This window comes from Trichomycterus rosablanca, chromosome 13 (assembly GCF_030014385.1).
Source record: "Trichomycterus rosablanca isolate fTriRos1 chromosome 13, fTriRos1.hap1, whole genome shotgun sequence".
In the NCBI taxonomy this organism is placed as follows: domain Eukaryota; kingdom Metazoa; phylum Chordata; class Actinopteri; order Siluriformes; family Trichomycteridae; genus Trichomycterus; species Trichomycterus rosablanca.
In genome coordinates, this window is record NC_086000.1 from 11,406,098 (window position 1) to 11,432,134 (window position 26,037).

The window sequence follows — 26,037 nt, forward strand, 5'->3', positions numbered from 1 at the left end:
ATTGTATATCAGATAACGGATTTAAAACACGATCGGAAAAAAAGGCTGTCGCCTGTTGCCAGTAACGACAAGCTTCATGCACACAAACGCGCACGCAGGCGACAGCCTTTTTTTCCGATCGCGTTTTAAATCCGTTATCTGATATACAATCTAGTGCACTGTGTAGGGAACATAAATCAATTGTCTAATATATAGTTAGAACGCTTCTCAACCAATCAGATTGTAAGGTCGGAACTACCTGTTGTATAATATATTAATAATATAGGTTAAATTGAGATCATGGTATTCATTATTTTTGGCACTGGTATATGGAGCTACTGATCCTTCATTTGATATTAATTGGATATATTAATTTGGATTGCGATCCATGTCATGGGTATCATACTGAATCTCTAAAAAACATGATGTTTTTTATATGGAAAGGGGAGCTAAATAGATGGAATATTGAGCAAAAACAAAATAACAGTCACTATAATATAATGGCTGCCATGCATCATTGCATTATGTAGAGAAGGTGATTTAGAAAAAAAAAAAGAGGAGTCTTAACTTCGTCGAGAAATTTGTACCCTTAAACTTGGCGCTTCCCTTAAACTTAAACTTAACTTTTAAAAAAAATAAAAAAATAAAAAAATACAAAATAAATCATATATATATATATATATATATATATATATATATATATATATATATATATATATATATATATATATATATATATATATATATATATTAGGGCTGTCAAACGATTACATTTTTTAATCGCGATTAATCTCAGAATTTCATATAGTTAATCGCGATTAATCGCATTTAATCGCATTTTTTAAAAATCTGTGTAAATGTTATAGAAAACAAGGATTTTTAAGTGAAATGTTACAATTAAAATAGTGAACACATTTTATGCTAAATGTACTTATGTTAAAAACTGCTGGGACAAGAGAAAACTGTAAGGGAGTTTTATTCACTCAAGAGACCCTTGACTTCGTATAAATGTCAGATTGTAGGTTAAAATTTCTCCATCAGCAAACATTGTGAGTGTGTTTTGACCCTTTGGGGCTTCCATAGTGCATGGAATAGCATGCTTGGCTAACAGTATGACTCTAGCTGTTTGCTATTCGGTAACAGAGGAAGTAATAAAGTGTTCTGCTCCCGACAACTTGTAAATATACCGTGTATTTATTTCTTTATTAAGCAAGTGCATCATTACAATGCTCGGTTACATTATGTTAACAAACCGCAAATGAAACAAACGGTGGCAAGTCCGACGTTAAAACGTTGGTGCACGGTCAAGTCTCAACATGAACTACGGATGACTCGCAGGGCCAAATAGAATTTGCGTTAACGGCACTATTTTTTTTAATCGCGTTAAATTGAGATTGCGTTAATGCGTTATTATCGCGTTAACTTCGACAGCCCTAATATATATATATATATATACACACACAGGTATATATATATATATATATATATATATATATATATATACACACACAGTATATATATACATATATATATATATTTAATTTCAAATTACGAATGAACAGCCGATTTGTTTAGCGCTTAGCTTAAACGGTGCGGTAAAACGTCATCAAAGTGCAAATAAGACGAATCTGCATTTGCGTGGAATAACTGTCAATTTCGCTCTGAAAGCATCCACATGTACAGTGGGGGAAATAAGTATTTGATCCCCTGCTGATTTTGTAAGTTTACCCCCTTACAAAGACTTGAACAGTCTATAATTTTTATGGAAGGTTTATTTTAACAGAGAGAGACAGAATATCAACAAAAAATCCAGAAAAAAAACATTAAATAAAAGTTATAAATTAATTTGTATTTAATTAAGGGAAATAAGTATTTGATCCCCTACCAACCAGCAAGAATTCTGACCCCCACAGACATACAAGATCACAGTCAATCACCCTCACTCTGGAGCTCCATGCAAGATCTCACCTGGTGGGGTAAGAATGATTCTGAGAAAGGTGAGGTCAGCCCAGGATTACACGGGAGGAGCTTGTCAATGATCTCAAGGGAGCTGGGAGCAGAGAAATGCTGGATATGACCCCAAGAACACCATCCCCACCGGGCATTTCTTTGCCTCCAAACACGGCGAGTGGAGTTGATGCCAAAGAGCTCAATTTTGGTCTCATCTGACCATATCACATTCTCCCAAGCTTTCTCTGAATCATTCAGGTGTCCATTGGCAAACTTCAGACGGGCCTGTACATGAGCCTTCTTGAGCAAAGGGACTTTGCGGGCACTGCAGGATCTCAATCCATTACGGCGAAGTGTGTTACTAATGGTTTTCTTGGTGACTGTGCTCCCAGCTCCCTTGAGATCATTGACAAGCTCCTCCCGTGTAATTCTGGACTGACCTCACCTTTCTCAGAATCATTCTTACCCCACCAGGTGAGATCTTGCATGGAGCTCCAGAGTGAGGGTGATTGACTGTGATCTTGTATTTCTTCCATTTTCGAATTATCGCACCAACAGTGGTCTCTTTCTCACCAAGCTTCTTGCTGATGGTCTTGTAGCCCATTCCAGCCTTGTGCAGGTCTACAATCTTGTCCCTGACGTCCTTTGATAGCTCTTTGGTCTTGCCCATGGTGGTCGAGAGATTTGAACGGAAGAAACTGATTCTGTGACAGGTGTCTTTTATACAGGGACAGGACAAATTTGTGTGCCTCATGTGCACATAACCGGTCTGTGGGGGTCAGAATTCTTGCTGGTTGGTAGGGGATAAAATACTTATTTCCCCCACTGTATCTGTGTTTAGCTCATTGTTTTAATACAATAAGTCACGTTAAGCTTTGTTCATGTTAAACGTTGTTCGTACAGCCTCGCTGGTATCGCGTCATATCAAACAGTTCGTCTCATTGAATGAGCTTTAAAAAGGTCAGCAGCAAACTGAGTGGTAAAAGTTCAATCAGGCGAACTTTGAGTGCCATGGCAAACGCAAAAAGACGCCAGCCCAACGCAGCAAAAGTACATGCCGCTCAGGAACAAGCAGCGACAAGCTAAGCAGCACCACCACAATCAATAGAAAATAACGGCACAGCGAGTGCAAACGCGGTTTTGTCACCTCATGTGAATGTGCCCTTACTAAACTCGCTAAGGAATACGGTATTCCAAGATCAAGCATCTCCACAATTAAAAAGCAAAAGAAAACAATAAAGAAGTAGAGTGCAGGTTTTACTGTTTTTAACTGTTTTAATTGTATTTCAGTGTTTTATATTATATTTGTGGTATTATTAGTGTATAAGTGTGAAAAACAAACCCATTATTTTACATTAGCCTAAAATATATGTAGTTCCACGGGACCATAAAATGCATTAACAGGTTTCCCATACATTCTTATGGAAAAAATACTTTGAAACTCAATGTCTTTTAAACTCAATGCCACTCCCAGAACCAACTGACATCGAGTTTCAGAATAACTCTGTAGTTATTCCTCCGATTTATACAAGCACACACATACTGTGGGCAACACACCTAAGAGGTTTTTCCTAGGTGGCCCAACTGGCCTAGAGCAAAAAAATACCGGCAATCGTCATACATTCCGACTTGTTTCTTGCCCTCTCTGGCACCTCCCTGACATCTTAGCAGCTAGTGCAGAGAAGTGCAGCTACTAATGAACCCCCACAACTAGTCAGTTAATTACAGCAAATGAGTTCAAAGCTATTTGTCGCAGGGGTTAGATTAAGTGGAGAACAGGCACAGATTAATCCATGCCTTCAGCCAGTGACTCCTGCTACTTCCCTTCAAGAGTGACAATGTGAGTCTTTGTGTCTGGGGGAGACAGTGAAGAGTTAGTAGGGTTTCTCTGATTAGGTACTTTTCCTAACACAAGCTGTTTTAATAGTTTTGAAAGCATAATCTTCTGCTGGCTTTATGACAGCAGATGCAGGAGGGTGAACAGAAGATCAGGGCAATCAGTATAAAAGTACTTAAGTCACTCTTTTAGTTGATATTCACCAAATTAATTGAAATTATGGCATACTGAATGTGGATTAAAATAAAATATGTTAGTAAAATATGTTACTTAAACAGGGCTAAGCTAAACAATATGGCGAGTAAAGTTTTTCTTGGCCTGTGTGGGGGTGGTGTAGGCATTAAAAATTTACTAGACTGACTAGTAAATGGGTAAAAAGTGCAAAATAAAAAATGCAAATTAAGAAATGCACTCTGACAACTAATAATAGCTACTGTACAGCAGATATTTGCAATCATTCATGCAAGAGCAAATTTCTAAGGAATAGTAATGAATATTTTGTTAATAAGTTGATGCCATAAAAGGATGTGAAAGAGGAAACTTACTTATATCGGTTGGTAGCAGGCACCCTCCACATTTGAACACCTCTAAGAGGGCCTTCTTTTCCCACCAAAACACTAACATTGGTGTTGCGATAAGCACTGTCACACTGGGCTTGAGTTGGCCCCCAAGGTCCACTGGCCCCACATGAGGTGAACCACCATGTCATCTGGGATGCCTCTGGAAAAAAACATCAACTGCCTTTATTTAATATTTTACTAGACTTAAAATGGCAGAAAAATGTACATTTCTCATAGAACATTTTTTTTTATCTATACTCACTCACTTTCTTAACTGCTTATCCAATTAGGGCCGCGGGGGTGCTGGAGCCTATCCCAGCTTTTCAACGGGTACAAGGCACACAGTAACACCCTGGACGGGGCGTCAGGGAAGGGCAGACACACATACACACACCCATTCACCTATAGAGCAATTTAGTGTCTCCAATTAACCTGACTGCATGTTTTTGGACTGTGGGAGGAAACCCATGCAGACACGGGGAGAACATGCAAACTCCGCACAGAAAAGACCTGGACCACCTCGCCTGGGGATCGAACCCAGGACCCTCTTGCTGTGAGGCGACCTTTGATCTATACTATACTGCCAAATCATATGGACACCCTTTCCTGATATTTAGGATTAAATGCTTTTAAGTGACAACCATTTAAAAAAGTGCCTTTCCTGTTCCAACAAGGTCCAACTTTTACTTAGTTTAGTGTGGGGAAACCTCAGTGGCCTGATTTCAACCCTATTAAACAACAGTGGAATAAATTAGGACATTGATTGCAAGCCATGCCTGCTCGTGCAACATCAGTTCTCGATCTCTCAGTTATGTTTTTCTGACTAAATAGTCACAAATTCCTACACACCCACCTTTTGTGGAAAGCCTTTACAGTAAATGCAAAACTACAAGTCACAGTCAGGTGTCCACATACTGTCGGTCATATAGTATAAGACTTAATAATAAATGCACTCTGCCTAAATTAAAAATAAACATTTGCACTGTTGCAACTTTCAAAAGTCAGGTGTTCTACTTGATGAGATTGAGATGAGATTTGAGGAGTTGGTTGGGAAGGTGCCCAGCTAGGTTTGCTCCCTCAAGAAAAAATATATTCATTTAAGCAAAACAAGTCCCAACATTGAAACAAAAGGGCTACAAATTATTTCTGAAGACCCAAGTGTGTATAAATCACAATGAGACAAATGATTTACAAATAATTAGCAATACTGTTATACTCCCTAAAAATGTATCCAGCAAAGATCACCCCAAAAGCACAACAAACATATACTGTAGATACTCATAAAAAAGACTTGTAGACACAGATAAATGTTCTGCTCATTTTATGCCTCCAGTTTGCAGAAGACCGCATGAATGTTTTATCATACACCTGGGATAGTTCAGTAAACCAGTTAAATAAATGCTTTACTTTTTGGCAAAAAAAATGCAACTGTTGCAATAAAAACTAAAAAGTGCTATCACTGACAAACCTAATTGTAGGTAAAAAACTATTGAATATGACGCCTGCAACACACTTAAACATTTAGTACAGAGGCACAATCAAACTAAGATTATATAAGAAATACTGTTCTGGAAGCTTCCACAATTAGTAGTTTAACTGGTAACACATGAGGTCATCAGGACTGAGTATAAAAGAAGCATCCATCAACGGTTCAGTCTTTGCAAAAAAGTATGAATCATGGTTGTCACAAATATTATGAGAGAACTGTCAGTCAGTCCTCAAGACAATGTTTCTCAGCACAGGACTGTCAAGAATTTAGGTCTTTCACCACCTGCAGTTCATAATATCATAAAAAATTCAGAAATCAGGGGAAATCTTAGTGCATAATGGCTAAAGATGGAAACCGCTGCTGAATATATGTGACCATGAAGACTGAAGGCGGTATCATTTGAGAAACCTGTCTGCTATTGAAAATATACACAGATCAGACATAACATTATGACCACCTTCCTAATATTGTGTTGGCCCCCCTTTTGCTGACAAAACAGCCCTGACCTGTCAAGGCATGGACTCCACTAGACCCCTGAAGGTGTGCTGTGCTATCTGGCACCAAGATGTTAACAGCAGATCCTGTAACTCCTGTAAGTTGCGAGGTGGGGTCTCCATGAATCGGACTTGTTTGTCCAGCTCATTCCACAGATGCTTGATTGGATTGAGATCTGGGGAATTTGGAGGCCAAGTCAACACCTCAAACTCGTTGTTGTTCTTCTCAAACCATTCCTGAAGCATTTTTGCTTTGTGGCAGGGAACACTATCCTGCTAAAAAAGGCCACAGCCATCAGGGAATACCGTTTCAATGAAAGGGTGTACATGGTCTGCAACAATGTTTAGGTAGGTGGTACGTGTCAAAGTAACATCCACATGGACCCAAGGTTTCCCAGCAGAACATTGCCCAGAGCATCACACTGCCAGGTAAGCGACGAACACACACTCGGCCATCCACGTGATGTAAAAGAAAACGTGATTCATCAGACCAGGCCACCTTCTTCCATTGCTCCGTGGTCCAGTTCTGATGCTCATGTGTTGGTGCTTTCGGCGGTGGACAGGCGGTGGACTTTTGGTGGTGGACAGACCGGGAACACCCCACAAGAGCTGCAGTTTTGGAGATGCTCTGACCCAGTCATCTAGCCATCACAATTTGGCCCTTGTCAAACTCGCTCAAATCCCTATGCTCGCCCATTTTTCCTGCTTCTAACACATCAACTCTGAGAATAAAATGTTCATCTGCTGCCTAATATATCCCACCCACTAACAGGTGCCGTGATGAAGATAATCAGTGTTATTCAGTTCACCTGTCAGTGGTCATAATGTTATGCCTCATCGATGTATGGTGCATCATGAAGAAGAAAATTAAACAACAACCATGGAATGTTGAGTAGTTTAAGTTATTTTTCCTGTAAAGGCATTTAATTATGCAAATTATGCAAATAATTAAGTAAAACACTATACCCAATGCAGATGGCTCAGGAAGTGGGCTCAAGAAGTCCAACTTATCACTGGATTCCGAATTGTGTTCGTGACTTAGTAGACCCACTCTTAGATCTTCTAAAACCAAGAAGAAAAAAAGAGAAAGAAAACAAAAACAAAATTAATAACATAATAGCCCACTGTACACATTTTCTACCTCTTTTCAATTATTGAAGCACTATTCCATCTTTAACAGACATTTACAACAAACACTGTATCCACAAAGCTCTCAGCATTGTGGAGAATCTATCCCACCCATCACATGGACTTTTTACTCTCCTGCCATCTGGCAGAAGGTACCGCAGCATTCGGGCAAACACTACCGCACTGTGCAACAGCTTCATTCCACAAGCTATCAGACTCCTGAACTCTAGTCTGAACTGATGGACTCAGACACAGACACATACATACACACTAAAACTATTACACTCACACATACTGTATATACATTCATACAAACACACTCACACATGAACACACACACACACTAACACAATCATACGCACACTACAAACACACTCACACATGCAGACACATACACTAACACTACATCATACACACACTACAAACACACTTACACATGCACACAGACACATACACTAACACTAAATCATATGCACACTACAAACACACTCACACATGCACACACACACAGACACACACACTAACACAATCATACGCACACTACAAACACACTCACACATGCAGACACATACACTAACACTACATCATACACACACTACAAACACACTTACACATGCACACAGACATACACTAACACTAAATCATATGCACACTACAAACACACTCACACATGCAGACACATACACTAACACTACATCATACGCACACTACAAACACACTCACACATGCAGACACATACAATAACACTACATCATACGCACACTACAAACACACACATGCACACACAGACACATACACTAACACTACATCATACACACACTACAAACACACTCACACATGCAGACACATACACTAACACTAAATCATACGCACACTACAAACACACTCACACATGCAGACACATACACTAACACTACATCATACGCACACTACAAACACACACATGCACACACAGACACCACTCTGTCCACCTTCACACAATATGTAACCTGCCACACCAGAGACATTAAAATACTGGACTTGTTTTATGCCAACACAAAGGAGGCTTATAACTCATCACCTCTCCCTCCCCTTGGAAGACCTGATCACAATCTAGTTCATCTTCTGCCTGTGTACAAACCCCTTGTACACAGAGAACCAGCAGTCATCCGCACAGTGAAGAAATGGTCTAAGGAGACTGAAGAGGCTCTGAAGGACTGTTTTGAAACAACAGTGTGGGAAGAACTGTGTGACCCTAATGGGGAGGACATTGACAGTCTTACTCATTGTATTACGGATTATGTCAACTTCTGTGTGGAGAACACCGTTCCTACCAAGACTGTTCGGTGTTTCTCCAACAATAAGCCTTGGATAAACCTTGACATAAAGGCTCTCCTAAAAAAGAAAAAGAGGGCCTTCATATTGGGCGACAAGGATGAGCTGAAAGCTGTGCAGAGAGAACTGAGAAGGAAGATCAGGAAGGGGAAAGCTGGCTACAGGAGAAAGCTGGAAGAACAACTACAGCAGAACAATGTCAGTGGAGTTTGGAAAGGCCTAAAAAACATCTCTGGCCACAAGAAGCCCGACTCCCAGGTGGTGGGGGACCAGAAGTGGGTGAACGACCTCAATTTGTTCTTCAACATATTTGATCACTCACCTGTCCCTCCCCCTACACAGACATCACGGCTGAATCCCCCTTCTGTGGCACCACCAACTTGCTGCCCTCCCCCGTCGTCTCTCACACTCACGTCCTTATCACAACCACCCCCCACTGGTTCATCTGCTGGCAACTTTAACTTTCCATTCACGCACTCCAACACCCAGCCCCCATGCTCCAATCTGTCCTTCACAACAACCCAGGTGAGGAATGAGCTGAGGAAAATCAAGGTGAAGAAAGCTGCAGGTCCAGATGCCATCAGTGCCAGGCTCCTCAAGTCCTGTGCAGATCAGCTGTACGGGGTAGTCAAGCACATGTTCAACTTGAGTCTGAAGCTAGGAAGAGTACCACAGCTGTGAAAAACATCTTGTGTGGTACCTGTGCCGAAAACACAGCATCCAAAGGACCTCAACAGCTACAGACCGGTGGCACTGACCTTCACATTTGATGAAATCACTGGAGAGGCTGGTTCTTACCCATCTCCGCCCTCTGGTGAGCCCATCCATGGACCCTCTTCAGTTTGCTTACCAGCCTGGCGTTGGGGTGGATGATGCCATAATTTATCTGCTACACAGAGCTCTTGCTCACCTGGAGAAACCTGGGAGCACTGTGAGAATCACCTTCTTCGATTTCTCCAGTGCTTTTAACACCATACGGCCGGGGCTCCTGTAGGACAAACTGGATCATGTTGGAGTGGACTGTCACCTGTCCAACTGGATACTGGACTACCTCACCAACCGACCACAGTATGTGAGGGCACGGGACTGTGTCTCTGATATGGTGGTCAGCAGCACAGGGGCCCCTCAGAGAACGGTCTTGGCACCTTTCCTCTTCACCCTGTACACGGCTGACTTCATGTACAGCTCACCGGACTGTCACCTCCAGAAGTTCTCTGATGACTCAGCGATTGTCGGACTCATAAACAATGACGAGGAAGCGAGTACAGAGAACTGATCCAGGACCTTGTGGACTGGTGTCTGCAGAATCACCTCCAGTTAAACGTGGGGAAGACCAAAGAACTGGTGGTGGATTTCCGCAGGTGCAGACCCACCTTGCCACCGGTGAACATCCAGGGAATGGACATTGAGAGAGTGGACTCTTATAAGTACCTGGGTGTTCATCTAAACAACAAACTGGACTGGTCAGTTAACACTACTGCACTTTATAAAAAAGGTCAGAGCAGACTCTACCTACTCAGGAGACTGAGGTCATTTGGAGTGCAGGGGGCACTCCTGAGGACTTTTTTTGATACAGTGGTGGCATCAGCCATCTTTTATGGAGTGGTATGCTGGGGCAGCGGACAGGAAGAGACTGAACAAACTTATCAAGAGGGCCGGCTCTGTCCTGGGGAGCCCCTTAGACCCAGTGCAGGTGGTGGGAGACAGAAGGATGTTAGCCAAGCTGGCATCCATGCTGGAGAACGACTCCCACCCCATGCACGAGACTCTTGCAGCACTGGGCAGCTCCTTCAGTGACCGGCTGCTTCAACCCAAATGTGGGAAGGAGCGGTATCGCAGGTCCTTCCTTCCTGCTGCTGTTAGACTGTATAACCAGCACTGCTCCAGGCAGATCACACACACTTTAAATCATTCATTATTCAGAACAATGTGCAACTTTTTCCCCATGTGTAATTATTACAATGTGCAATATGTGCAATATTTTTTCCCATGTGCAATTATTTGTAAATATTTTGTTTTTTCAGAGTTTTTCTGACTTTTTCTTATTATTATTGTTATACACTGTACTTTTTTATTGTCTATTTTTTGTACTGAGTGCTTTACTGTCCCTTCGCTGCTGCAACACTGTAAATTTCCCCACTGTGGGACTAATAAAGGTTTATCTTATCTCTTATCTCTCTTATACACTAACACTAAATCATACGCACACTACAAACACACTCACACATGCACACACAGACACATACACTAACACTAAATCATACGCACACTACAAACACACACATGCACACACAGACACATACACTAACACTAAATCATACGCACACTACAAACACACACATGCACACACACACACTAACACTAAATCATACGCACACTACAAACACACTCACACATGCACACACACACCAACACTAAATCATACACACACTACACTCACACACAGACACATACACTAAAACTAAATCATAAGCACACAACAAACACCAACGCGCACACACACACCAACACTAAATCAAACACAAACTACACACACACATGCACACACAGACACAAACACTAACACTAAATCACACACACTACAAACACACACACACACGAACACACAGACACATACACTAACACTAAATCATACACACTACAAACACACTCACACATGCACACACACACATACCAACACTAAATCATATGCACACTACAAACACACATACAGAAACACACACACAAACACACATGCGCACACACACCACACTAAACCATACGCACACTACAAACACTCACACATGCACACACACACACAACACTAAATCATACACACACTACAAACACACTCACACATGCACACACACCCACCCACCAACACTTAACCATACGCACACTACAAACACACTCACACATGCACACAAACACACCAACACTTAATCATACGCACACTACAAACAAACACACACATACAGAAACGCACACACACATAAACTCAAACTCTTTTTACATCTCTGCTGCTATAAAAACATTACGCTGCTAACTGTATATAAGAATATGTTTTTTACCTCACTTTTACTCGCATTTACTCAGTACCATGTACTGGCCAACACTACACTTGTCTCTGGTCTTGTGTCCCTTAATTACTGTGATGTAATTTTTAATAGAGTTTAAAAATGTGCTGAAACTTTTTGAAGAACCCTCGTCTAAAGCCCATTTTGCTGTATTTATCTCATGCAATGCTATCTGAGGGCACAAAGGTGTGCAGTGGTTTGTTGTTTTGTGTATTAACTTATCATGATACCCTCACCTGCAACCAACTCACCCTTTCCCCCTTCCTTTAACTGCAAAAGACTTACAGGATGACCTGATTAGGGCTGACAAATGTGTCGGTAGCAACATAAGATCACTTAATGACCAAAGACTTCATGGCTGGACACCACAACACACCCCAAACTTGACCAAAGCACAAGCGCCAACTAAGCGCCAACTGGAATATGCCAGAATCTGGAAAGACCTGAGTTTTCGGACACAGTTCAATAAGGTGACAAATAATACTGGTACTGTTTGTCCATATGGATCAGTGATTTGTCTGGCACAAAAAAGACCAAAGGAATACTATCCACACTTTTGAGCACAGTGATGGGTCAGTGATGATGTAGAGATGTTATTCTGCTGCAGGAACTGACAGTCTGACCATGTGACTGAAATCATAGATTCACAGAAATACAAAGGGTTTTTTTTATGCATTTTCTCCCTTTTTTCTCCTGATTTATTTTAGTGTGTCTAATTTTTACCCAATTGCATAATGCTTCCTCTCTACTGGTGCTGACCCCTGCCCCTGATTGAAGAGAGCAAACTGACACACACACCCTCCGACACGTGAGCAGTACCCGACTGCATCTTTTTACCTGCATGAGGCGAATTCAAATGCTGGTCAGCCTTGTGCATGGACAGCCACACCCTGATCAACATTGTTCCTCTCTGAGCAGAAACCATCAATCAGCCAGAAGAGGTCGTAATTGCATCAGTTATGAGGTCTCTATCCGGCTCCCTTTCCTGGATGAACAACCACCAAACGTTGTTCATAAAACCACCCAGCCGGATGGCAGAGCTGAGATGCGATTTGATGTGCTAGCGTATTTTACCGCTGCTCCACCTGAGCGGCATACAAAGGTTTTTTTAAAGAGTAATGTTTCGCCTTCTGTGGTAAAACTAAACCTTGGTCATAATTACATTTTCCAGCAAGACAACAATCGCAGGCACATTTCCAAGTCAGCTAAAGCTTGGTTATGGAATCAGTCCTGGAATATCCTGGAGTGGCCTTCTCAGTCTGAGATTTAAAGAAAGCAGTCGCAGCATGATAGTCATCAAACCTTAATGAGCTGGAAGCTTTTGCGTGAGAAGAAAGGGCAAAGAGTCCACAAGAGAGGCGCCTGAAGCTTGTTAGCACGTACCAAAATCACTTATTAAAGTGATCAAGACTAAAGAATGTTCAAAGTACTGAGGCTGAGAGTTAAATAATAATGCATTTTTTAAAATAAAAATTAATTGAATTATATACACACCACTATAACAGCTTTTATGGGACTAAATGCTTTTAGTTGCACCTCTAGGTGTCTGAGACTCACTACTAAATACACAAACAGCAATTTGTTCTCGACATACATGTAATATTGATGTACAGGTATATTTGTACAACCCCAAATCAGAAAAAGTTGGGACAGCATGGAAAATGCAAATAATAAAAAACAGAGTTTCTTACATTTACTTTGACTTTTATTTGATTGCAGGCAGGATATTTCATGTTTTATCGCTCAACTTCATTTCATTTATTAATAAACATCCATTCCTGCATTTCAGGCCTGCAACACATTCCAAAAAAAGTTGGGGCAGTATTTATTACTTTGTAATGTTGCCATTCCTTTTCACCAAACTTAAAAGACGTTTTGGCACTGAGGAGACCAAGTGATTTAGTGTTTCGGTTTTATTTTGTCCCGTTCTTACTGCAAATTCTTAAGATGTGCAACAGTACTGGTTCATTGCTGCATTTTTCGTTTAAAAATTCTCCACACATTCTCTATTTGGGACAGATCAGGACTGCAGGCAGGCAGGCCAGTCCAGTACTCGTACCCTCTTGTTCCACTTCCATGCCTTTGTAATGTGTGCAGCATGTGGTTTTGCATTGTCTTGTTGAAAAATGCATGCACGTCCCTGGAAAAGATGACGTCTTGTTGCTCTTAGATCTCAATGTACTTTTCTGCATTAATGATGCCATCACAGAAGTGTAAACGACCTTTGCCAAGGGCACTGACACAGTTCCATACCATGACAGACCCTGGCTTTTGGACTTGCTGATAACAGTCTGGATGGTTCTTTTCGTCTTTGGTCCGAAGCACACGGCGTCCATTTTTTCCAAAAAAGACCTGGAATGCTGATTCATCTGACCACAATACACGTTTTCACTGTGTGATGGTCCATCCTAGATTCCTCCAAGCCCAGATAAGTCGACACTGCTTCTGGACATGGTTAACATACGGGTTCTTTTTGGCACAGTGAAGTTTTAAGGCAAGTTTTAAGGGAAGTTTTTGGCATTTGTGCATGTAACTCTGTATTGTAGAGGGAGAAATATGCAAATCCCTTCCCATCTTTCTTTGAGGTACATTGTTTTTAAACATTTCAATCATTTTCTCACACATTTGTTGACAAACCTGTTGACATCACCTGTTTGAAATCACATTATTATTTAGTTTTTTCACCTCATTACTAGCGTTAAATTGCCCCCATTCCAACTTTTTTGGTATATGTTGCAGGCCTGAAATGAAGGAATAGAGGTTTATTAATAAATGAAATCAAGTTGAGCAGATAACTGCAATCTGCAATCAAAAAAAAGTCAAAGTAAATGTAAGGAACACTGCATTTTTATTTTATTTGCTTTTTCCATACTGTCCCAACTTTTTCTGATTTGGGGTTGTACATTTGGCTGCTTGAGTGTGCGGGTCAGCAAAAGTTCACCTGTGTCAAAACACGCAGCACTTAAAGAAATGTCATCCACTGCGATGTCTGCCTGTGAGCCCTCATTCCACCGAGCATGAACTTTCAGACGGAAACTGCAGGCAAAACAAATAATAAAGCACCAAAGGATGAGGACCAAAGCTCAGCACAAATGTCAATTCAAGCAATTACCTCAATTACCAATTAAGTCAGCTCAATTTTATGGGTTTATTTTTGCTGTAAAATTTAATTACCCGTTCAAAAGCTCTTTGATCTGTAAAGTGACAGTTTGCCAGTCATCCTTCCACTGTCCAGTCCGCCAGATTAAAGGAGTCACTGATGTCAAGTTCTCGACTACTGACAGCACCACAGTGCCATTAAAATCCCCATACAGATACAAGGAGAAGTGCAGCTACACAAAGAAAACATTAGCAATGGATTAAAGACAGAACAAAAATGAAAATAGTTTTCAGAAACAAAAATTGACCCAGGATGCATCATCCATTACAACAGCCCACAGTTTAGAGCAAATTACCTCTGATTTGTAGAACCTAAAAGATCAAATTAAATTGACTTGAAAGTCTAAGGTCATTTATTGCTGTCCAAAACAGCCATTAGGGTTCAGAACTATTAGTAAAAGTATTGACCATAGAACAGAAACAAATTAGGCCGAAACAGCAAAACGCAGTGTAGTAAAACCCCGCTCTGTACCGCTCTGTACCGCGCAACCTCCGAGCCACTAGTCTCGCTCGACTTGATCCTCCACCCAAGACTAAAGGAAGACAAGCATCAAGGCTCTTGTCTGTTCTGGCACCCAAATGGTGGAACAAACTTCCTCTGTCTGTCCGAACATCTGAGTCTCTCGCGGTCTTTAAAAAATGATTAAAAACCCACCTCTTTACTAAACACTTAAGCTGACTTGTACTTACTTACTAATTAACGCTCTTTTTCATTTCATTAAAAAAAATGAAAATGGGTTTCAGCAGATTTGTGTTCTTAAACTGTTGTTTACTTAAACTAGAGTAATGAAATGTTTGCTATGGAAGCACTTCTGTAAGTCGCTCTGGATAAGAGCGTCTGCTAAATGCTGAAAATGTAAATGTAAAAGCCTTAGCGGAAGGTAAACAATTTGAATGCAGCATTATGAAAAAATTCAGTACCGTTCTGACCAAGTAAACGTTTCAGAATGCTCACCTGACAGTCTCGGCTCGATAGAGTTGAAGGAAGAGCTGGACTGTAAATAAATGCTTCATTGTCATTTGCATTTTCTCTGACCTTGAAAAACAGGAAGTGACCTAAGAAGAGAACAGACATTAAAGCATATTGGAATTACTTCACTATTTACGAGCTTATTTGTATTTTTCAGACTAACAATAAAGTTAAGCAATCGGCTAAAGTTTCTACAGAATAACAATGGTATGCTCTTAAAAGCCACAAATATGTATTTTTCAAGACCATAGAACTCCACCAAACCACAGTGAGAGCCATTATCCCCAAAGAGGGAAAAAGTTTCTAGTCCTACCAGGGTTGGCGATCAAGTTTTACAATATAAAAGAGACTAGGCACTAAGACTGACTAACCATATTACCACAATAAAGTGGTTATGTAATGCTTACCGCATGTTGGGCTCATTACCGTCATCATCACAGATATTATTTATTTATTAAATGGATAGTTTTGGTTCTAAGATCTGACTGACTGAGCCACGTGAAGTAACAGTGAAAAATACAGAAACTCTGATCAGCTGTTTTGTTGAAGGATAGAGTATACTTTAGCTGTTATTTTGCCTAGCAATCATACTTTACATTGAGCTCTTATCAAGAAACTACATTGGTGGAAGAATGGTGTACTATAAATGTTACTTTAAATATATAACTGTCGCCATTTATAAATGCAATAAGAAACAAACGAGACTTAATGACTATACATTCATTTACTGTCTATTTTACCATCATCTCATCCTAATTAAATTTGTAGTGGGTTCAATACATTGGGCGAAGGGTAGGAAACACCCCAGACAGGTCACCAGTCTATCACAGGGCAATCAAACACACACACATTCAAACACACACACCTAGGTGATTTTAGCATCTCCAATTAACCTGACTGCATGTCTAAACTCCACAGAGAAAGGACCCGGATCACTCCACCTGGAAACCAAAACCCAGGTTGCTGCCCACATTATCGTGAATAGCTAAAGAGTGGATTTAACAGTTCTGCATCAGAACTGCTTTTTCGTGACACAAAACACAACCTTTTGGCTTATTGCCTTATTTATTTATTTATTTTTGCTTGTTAAGGTTACATCAGTGCTTTTGTTGTGAATTATGAAATATGAACACAATAAATATTGTTTAGTTATCATCACTGTCTACATTATTCTATTTGTATGTGTCTATTATTTATATTTTTCATTTCTTCTATTCTATGTTTAGTGCAAACTGCCGCCCTGTCCAGGATATTCCGGCCTTGTGCATAGTGTTTCTTGGTAGAAGCAGATTTTTTAACAATAAATATGGATTATACAGTACATAAGTTTAACCATCGGAGATGCCAAAACAAGCAAAGCTATTTCTGTTTTTCAAAAACCAGAGCTGTAAAATATGCTAGCACACCAGAGCTGGGATTTCGAATACATCATATCGATCCAGCTGGGCTGGGGGGCTATATAAACAATGTTTGGCTGTTGTTCATCCAGCTAGGAAGCCGGATAGGGACCTCATAACCGCAATTACGACCTCTGCTGGCTGACAGATGGCGGCTGCACAGAGTAGAGGAATAATGCGTTTATCAGGGTGTGGCTCTCCATGCACAAGGCTGATCCGCATATGAACTCGCCTCATGCAGGTGAAAAGTGTCGGGAGGGGGCGTGTGTCAGTTCACTCCCTCAAGTGGGGTGGGGGTCAGCACCAGTAGAGAAGAACCATAACGCAATTGGGTAAAAAAGATTGGACACGCTAAAAATCGGGAGAAAAAGGGAACATGCCTAAAGAAAACCCCCGGAGATGACAAAGCATGTTAACATGTGTAGCTAAAATGTTGGACACAAGCCAGTCAGTCAAATTTAAATGGCTATGCTGCATGCAGCAAAGTCTAATTTTACTTGGTATCTATATAATGTATTTGGAAAACGTATTATTTAATTGAAAGCACATATTTCCAAGTTCATGTTCACATGAAAATGAAATCTGAGAAATATGTTTTTTGTTTTTAAAAAATCCCCCTTTAAGACCTTGTATGAAAAGCATGTGAAAAGCAACTTTCTAAAATAGAATATTCATTTTCAACAACTAAAAAAGTGTTCACACAGGCCATAAAACGTAAGATATTAAATGAAAAACAGATTTTTTTTTTACATTTATGAAATGCGATCACGGCTTGGTGTTGTGTTTTTTGTGGTTTTAAGCTGTTTTGAGGTCTGTGCTCTGTATTATACATCCTGCTTGATCATAGATTGGTGATTTCTGAAATGCCTGATTAATCTCACCATCTTCTCAACAGGTCTAACAGGCATATTGGAGCACAAAATCATCAACCTGTTAAGATTTCGGGACTGAAATTTGTGCACCCATAACTTTAAGGCTTATGTTGGAATGCATCAACACTTAAGCAAGAGGCCAACAAGAACAAAGCTCATTAAAAGTAGTAAAACTGATAAAACCCCAATTAGGCATCAGGCAGAGCAAATGTACTGTATAAATGACTGTGTTTACCTTGTGTGTTTTGAAGTGTTGTTCCTAAAAGGTCAGCACTTTCAGCAAGCTGTTCTCCACTTGACAGCATCCAAGACGACTGTCTATCAGAAACTGACCACCCACAGGTACCAGACTCAAATGAACAATATGAACCCAATGGCAACTTATCTACAACAACAAATAATAGACATATTGTTTTAAATTGTATTCAAACCTTTTCAAATAAATAAAGTAAATACTTATCAATACTGTAAAATCAATTCATTTAACCTACAATTTCTGTGTCAGTAATCACACACAATCAATTACATTTAATTTACTCTCCATGTTTACAGTGAGTAAATGGGACAAGACGTTAAGATGGAGGAGTATGTCTGAAAATGATAGAAGGCTTTCCAGTTCATTGGCAGCTGAAAGAAGTGTGAACACTTACACTGATCAGCCATAACATTAAAACCACCTCCTTGTTTCTACATCCACTGTCCATTTTATCAGATCCACTTACCATATAGAAGCACTTTGTAGTTCTACAATTACTGACTGTAGTCCATCCATTTCTCTGCATGCTTTGTTAGCCCTCTTTCATGCTGTTCTTCAATGGTCAGGACTTCCCCAGGACCAGTACAGAATAGGTTTTATTTGGGTGGTGGGTCATTCTCAGCACTGCAGTGACACTGACTTGGTGGTGGTGTGTTAGTGCGTGTTATACTGGTATGAGTTGATAAGACACAGCAATGCTGTCACTGCTAGATTGAGAAAAGTCCACCAACCAAAAATATCCTGCCCCGTGGGCAGCTTCCTGTGACCACTGATGAAGGTCTAGATGATGACCAACTCAAACAGCAGCAACAGATCTCTGACAGTCTCTGACTTTACATCTACAAGGTGGACCAACTAGGTAAGAGTGTCTAATAGAGTGGACAGTGAGTGGACACAGTATTTAAAAACTCCAGCAGCGCTGCTGTGTCTGATCCACTCATACCAGCACAACACACACTAACACACCCCCACCATGTCAGTGTCACTACAGTGCTGAGAATGATCCACCACCTAAATAATACCTGCTCTGAGGTGGTCCTGTGGGGATCCTGACCAATAAAGAACAGTGTGAAAGCAGGCTAAAAAGGTATGTAAAGAAACAGATGGACTACAGTCAGTAATTGTAGAACTACAAAGTGCTTCTATATGGTAAGTGAAGCTGATAAAATGGACAGTGAGTGTAGAAACAAGGTGGTTTTAATGTTATGGCTGATAAGCGTATAATGAACATACTTGCCTGTGATTTTCATTTGCGATGTCTCACCCCTTTGCAACAGGTGTTTTACGCATAAGTTTTTCTTTAAATTGCTCTGGTATGTAAGGTTAGAGCATTCTCTTTAGTCAAAGCTATTTTTTTTATTGTTAGCAGCTGATTTCATCAAACAAATGCTAAATTGCATAAATAATTAAAACACTGCCATTATATATTTTAAGAAACAGCATAAGGGAACTCTTGAAACTGGGGTAAACTATGGCTAAGTGAAATAAATAGCACATTTTACAGTACACTGTGCACAGAGGTGATGTCTGGCTATCATCAAGTTGCGCTGTTGGAAAGGTATGACAGTTCCCAGAGAAATTGCCAGGACTTTTTAATGTGAAGTCTGAAGTTAATTATGACTGAGCTTAGTGCGGGTCCTGAGTTGGGGTAGAATCTTGCAAGACCTGTAGTTGCTCCTTCACTGAGATGATGATTCTGTGCTCTTCTTTTCCATGAGCTCAGTGTCTAAAGTTCATCTATGACAACAATGAAAATGTGAACGATGATGTAAAACATTTTCTTGTCATGTTTAAAGGGTTATAAATCTATTCGATGAATGCTGAACAAAGTACCAGATCTTGAGCAAAGTCCAATGCAGAGAAAATGTGTTTTTACAAAAAATACAGACCATTAGGGTGCAATCTAAGGGTGTACAGTCATGTGAAAAAGTTAGGACACCCCATGAGAACCTTTGTCTTTTTGAACATATTTAAACATATGGACATTGAGCTTCATTTAAACAGTATTAATAGATGGAGCTCATATAACTAAACAAAAACTGTTAAAAATCACTTTTAAACTCAAGTTGTAAAATGTAATGAACTAAAATGGAAATTTATCGTGAGGAAAAAGTTAGGACACCCTATACCCTAATAGCTGGTATTTCCCCCTTCGGCTGAAATAACCTCGATTAGATGTTTCCTATAACCATCTACCAGTCTCTGACATCGACTGGGAGAAAGTTTTTCCCACTCCTCCATGCAGAATTTCTTCAGCTGTGTGAGGTTTGAGGGGTTTCTTGCAGGCACAGCCCGTTTCAAATCACCCCACAGCATCTCAATAGGATTAAGATCCGGGCTTTGACTTGGCCATTCCTTGGTGGATTTACTGGAATGTTTTGGGTCAGTGTCATGCTGCATGGTCCGCTTCAGCATCAGTTTTTGGACAGATGGTCTTACATTGTCCTCAAGCACTCTCTGATACAGTGAAGAATTCATCATGGATTCTATAATGGATAGTTTGCCAGGCCCAAAACATGACATTTCCACCTCCATGTTTCACAGTTGGTATGAGGTTCTTGTGCTTAAATGCTGTGTTTGGTCTTCTGTTACTGTGCCCAAATAATTCAACTTTGGATTCATCTGTCCGAAGCACATTGTTCCAGAATTCCTGGTCTTTGTCTAGGTGTTCTCTGGTAAACTTTATTCCTACCCAGCAAGGGTTTCCTTCTTGCACACCTCCCATGAAAATCAAACTTGTGCAGTCTCTTTCTTATGGTAGATGCATGTACCTTGCTATCAACTGTGGTAAGAGCTACCTGTAGGTCTTGTAATGACATTGTAGGATTATTGGAGACTTCTATTGGAGACTGCGGTCTGCTCTTGGGCTGAACTTGCTAAGAAGGCCTGACCTGGCCATGTTTGCAGTTTTAAATGTTCACCACTTGTAAATGATTTTCCGGACAGTGGAATGGCTGATTTCTAATTGTTTTGAGATCATTTTAAATCTCTTCCCAGACACATATGCATCCACAACAATCTTTCTGAAGGCCTCAGAGAGCTCTTTAGATCTCACCATGGTGATACCACTCACTTCAACAATCAAGAGCAAACCAAACTAATGTCTGACTAAACATGAGGTTTAGTGTAAAATGCTAGTATAACAGCCATCTATCCAACATCTGACCACATGCAGTTAACATCTATTAAAACGAATCACACTAATGAAATAGCAAACTGAATATGAGCATATAATAATACTATTGGAATAGTATTACATCAGATTTTTTTTGGGACCTACAGTTATGTGGCTTAATAACCCTGTAAAAACTCTATACTACTAACTGCTTGAGTTTGAACGCGATTGTTTTCTGAACACAGTCAAATACCAAATTATACGAGGATGTGAACACTTATGTAACCACATTATTTAAGATTGTATTGTTATTTTCCCCTCTAAACGATTTCAACACGCTAGCACACCAGAGCTGGGATTTCGAATGCATCGTATCGAATCTCAGCTCTGCCATCCGGCTGGGCTGGGCGGCTACATGAACAACGATTGGCTGTTGTTCACAGGGTGGGAAAGTCGGACCAGGGTTTCTCATAACTGGTGCAATTATGACCTCTGCTGGCTGACTGAGTCAAGGGATGTAGACCTCCATGTAGACCTAATGTAGAGCAGGATGTGGCTCTCCGTACACAAATCTGATCCGCATATGAACTCGCCTCGTGCAGGTGAAAAGCTGTAGTTGGTACTGCGCATGTGTCGCGTGTGTTAGTTGCGAAGCTCCTCAGTAAGCAGTAGAGGGTAGTATTGGTAGAGGGGTATAGTAACAGAATCAGGGTAATTGGATATGACTAGATTAGGGAAGAAAATGGGGGGGGAGATGAACAAAAAGAACATGAAAGGTGAATATGAAACTGGAATGATTTATTCTAGTCTGATTTTTTGTTTTTATAAGAACCTGATGTGTACACTTTTTGTATCCACTACACAAAATCATGTACAAAAGCATCTTTACAAACTGAATCCTGTCTAACTTAACGTGTCTGATTAGTTGCAGCAGGAGCAGAAATAATTATGGCGTACCTCTGTATCCTGTAAAAGCAGCTGATTTTATAGCTTCAAGAAGATTATGTAAATTATATGGTTTCCTTTATTGCACATAAACACATTCTGGGAAAGGGGTTCAAACTCTGGCAGCTTTCTTTTGATTTAGTTTATCTCCATTAAAGTACATGCACAACATTTATTTTGTCAAAAGCTTTACCAGACTTACCACAGATGAAGCCCTCATCCTCCCCGAGGGGACAGTCAACGTGGAAATCACACACTCTGCTTTTGTCTATACACCCCCCTAAATCACAGTGGAATTCTGAATTCTCCTTACAGCTTGGACTTATTTCTATATCACCACTCTCTGATGGGAATCAGAATGAAACATAATTGAATAAACCTTTGATTAATGTGTAATAATAAACATTAATCAAAGCACATTAACAATAATATATTTAGCATCAACAGTAAAATAAATTGCCAGTAAGTCAATGAAAGAGGAACAATCAACAGTGTTGGGTATAAATAAACTACAATTATTCCGTTTAAGTGCTTAAAATATTAATTTATGTTCTTAAATAATAAAAACAAGTACTATTGTCAATAAAAACAGCAAACACAAAGCCCCTCACTGTGAAGCACTTCATTAACATTCTTAATAAGTTCCATGCCATGCACATAAGAAATTACAAAAAGACTCAACAATCATAATGTATACATTAAATTTGTTATTCTATTTCATGTTATAGCTGGTGATAAAAAATCTGAAATCAAACAAAATGTTTAGGATGGTTTTTTTTGGGTAAATCTCAACAACCATTTATTAAACAACCCCAAATCAGAAAAAGTTGGGACAGTATGGAAAATGCAAATAAAATGCAAACGCTGTGTTCCTCACATTTACTTTGACATTTATTTGATTGCAGAAAGTTTGAACCCAAGATATTTCATATTCTGTCTGCTCAGCTTAATTTCATTTGTTAATATACCTCCATTCCTGCATTTCAGGCCTGCAACACATTCCAAGTTGGGACGGGGCAATTTAGGGCTAGTAATTAGGTGAAAAAACTAAATAATGATGTGATTCCAAACAGGTGATGTCAACAGGTGATTGTAATCATGGTTTGGTACGAAAGCAGCATTCAGGAAAGGTCTTTGATGAGCAAAGATGGTCAGAAGATCTCCAGTTTGTCAACAAATGTGTGAGAAAATGATTGAAATGTTTACAAACAATGAACCTCAAAGTAAGATTGGAAGGGATTTGCATATTTCTCCTTCTACAATGCATAATATAATTAAACCATTCGAGGAATTGGAAGTAATTTCAGTGCATAAAGGCCAAGGGCGCAAGCTTAAGCTGAACGCCTCAGTCGGCACTGCATCGAGAACCGCCACTCAACAATAGCTGATATAACCACATGGGCAAGGGATTACTTTGGCAAACTTTTGTCAAGCACTACAATACGGAGTTACATGCACAAATACCACTTAAAACTTTACTGTGCAAAAAAGAAGCCTTATGTTAAACATGTCCAGAAGTGGCATCGACTTCTTTTTTGGAAAAAATGGACGCCGTGTGCTCAGGACCAAAGACGAAAAAGACCATCCAGACTGTTATCAGCAACAAGTCCAAAAGCCAGGGTCTGTCATGGTATGGGACTGTGTCAGTGCCCTTGGCAAAGGTAATTTACACTTCTGTGATGGCAGCATTAATGCAGAAAAGTACACTGAGATCTTAGAGCAACATATGCTGCCTTCAAGACGTCAATCTTTTCCATGGACATCCATGCATTTTTCAACAAGACAATGCAAAACCACATGATGCATATTATTAGCATTTTCCATTCTGTCCCAACTTTTTCTGATTTGGTGTTGTAAAAAAAGTACTGTTAACTGTTAATATACAGTATGTACTGTAGTACATAGTACATTTTGAAGAAACTTTTAATCTACTACTATCCCACATTTTTGAGCAGTTTAGATGGTGGGCACACTGCACTCATACATTTACTCATTCTTTAATCTTCTTAATCTTCTCAATCTCAATCTTCAAGCTTGCAATGTAAAGCTCTGACAGCTGAGTTTCAAAAGTTTCTAATTCATGGTAAACATTTGTTTTTTTTAATGCATCCAACCATCAGAACAGTGTCTTCTCAGCATAAGACATGAGTATTTTTTTACGATCTGGGAAACCATGGTTTTAGTGCAGCCAAACCAGGCCTGTTTATAAGGGCACATTAAAGTAGCCATTTATAGTCAGAAATCATCACTAAGAATAAGGAAATCATGCCACAAAGTTAAATGACATTTTATAACCACCAAAATAATAAACAGTACTGTATGTAGATGTTTTCAAAGCATTATTGTTATGTATTGTAAATAAATGCATTTACAGTATCACTTGTTTAGCATTTTTGTTCTTAAATATTCTGTCTAACTCTGAGAACCAACATCTCTAACTTGATGGAATCCATTTAATAACGCACACATAACGCATATATAGTTTTTTTTTTGTTTTAACTTAACACTGGCTGCCAAATCATAGAAAATGCAATTACCTTGTAGCCACCAGCTACTAAATCACTGTAAATTTCATTTGACAGATCGTAAAAATAACTTACCCCCATTACAGTCCTTCAGCTCCAGTGAATCAATTGCCAGCAATCCAACATCATGACCACTACAAGAAGTGTACTCCACTGTTACTCTGAAGGGTTCATCCACTTTTCCAATTAATGCTTCCAGCACCTCCCAAGATTCCCTGCTTCACAAATAATAAGTTTACAGTCATAAGTGAATGTAAAACTGGTATGAATGTTCAGTGATAAAGGGGTAAATAAAGAACTGTTTGATTGTTTAACAATTTTATATACACTGCCTGGCCAATAAAAGTTGCACACACTAGTATTTCACTAGACCACATTCGGCTTTGTTTGTGGCATGTATTCACCAAGGCATTGTTTTAACATCTGTAGGCATTGTTAAAACATTTATTTCTGTCAAGAGCTGCATTTATTTTTGGCCAGAGTCTAGTATTGACAACAAGGGACAAGGGAGTAAAACCAAGAAGTCCTGTCCAGCACATCCCAAAGCCCTTTAATAGAGTTAAAGTCAGGACTCTGTGGTAGCTAATTTATGTCTAAAAAGGTCTTCTCATCCTCCTTAAACCAATTTGAGCCTAGTAAATCTTGGCATTGTCATCCTGGAATCCATTAATGTGATGGTCCCTTAGTACATCAAGATAGTCGGCTGGATTCATTTTATTGCCACATAACATTGATATGTTATTGTAATAAAATGAACATTGTTAAGCCAAGACCTGATCATCCTAGATCACCGCACTGCCTCCAGAGGCTTGTACAGTACAGGGGGGGTCTATGCATGATTATTCTGGAATATGGTAAATCTGGATTCATCAGACCACATAATCTTTTTTCACCACTCAAGAGTCCAATCTTTATGATTGAAGTCTTTATGACTTGTAATCCCCATGTGACCTTCTTCCAGACACCAAACAAGTGGTACCACAATGGCATA

General features: G+C 39.8%; 1 protein-coding gene across 1 annotated transcript in view; it reads right to left on the reverse strand.

The window, feature by feature from the left end:
- ltk (leukocyte receptor tyrosine kinase) overlaps nucleotides 1-26,037 on the reverse strand; it is a 147,064-nt gene that overhangs the window by 25,248 nt on the left and 95,779 nt on the right. The window contains exons 8-15 of the mRNA XM_063007916.1: nucleotides 25,122-25,261; nucleotides 22,724-22,864; nucleotides 18,441-18,590; nucleotides 15,922-16,022; nucleotides 14,982-15,139; nucleotides 14,749-14,843; nucleotides 7,276-7,368; nucleotides 4,312-4,486 (exon numbers count right to left, since the gene is read on the reverse strand). Coding sequence (XP_062863986.1) covers nucleotides 4,312-4,486; nucleotides 7,276-7,368; nucleotides 14,749-14,843; nucleotides 14,982-15,139; nucleotides 15,922-16,022; nucleotides 18,441-18,590; nucleotides 22,724-22,864; nucleotides 25,122-25,261 — 1,053 coding nt within the window. The remainder of the gene's footprint in view (nucleotides 1-4,311; nucleotides 4,487-7,275; nucleotides 7,369-14,748; nucleotides 14,844-14,981; nucleotides 15,140-15,921; nucleotides 16,023-18,440; nucleotides 18,591-22,723; nucleotides 22,865-25,121; nucleotides 25,262-26,037) is intronic.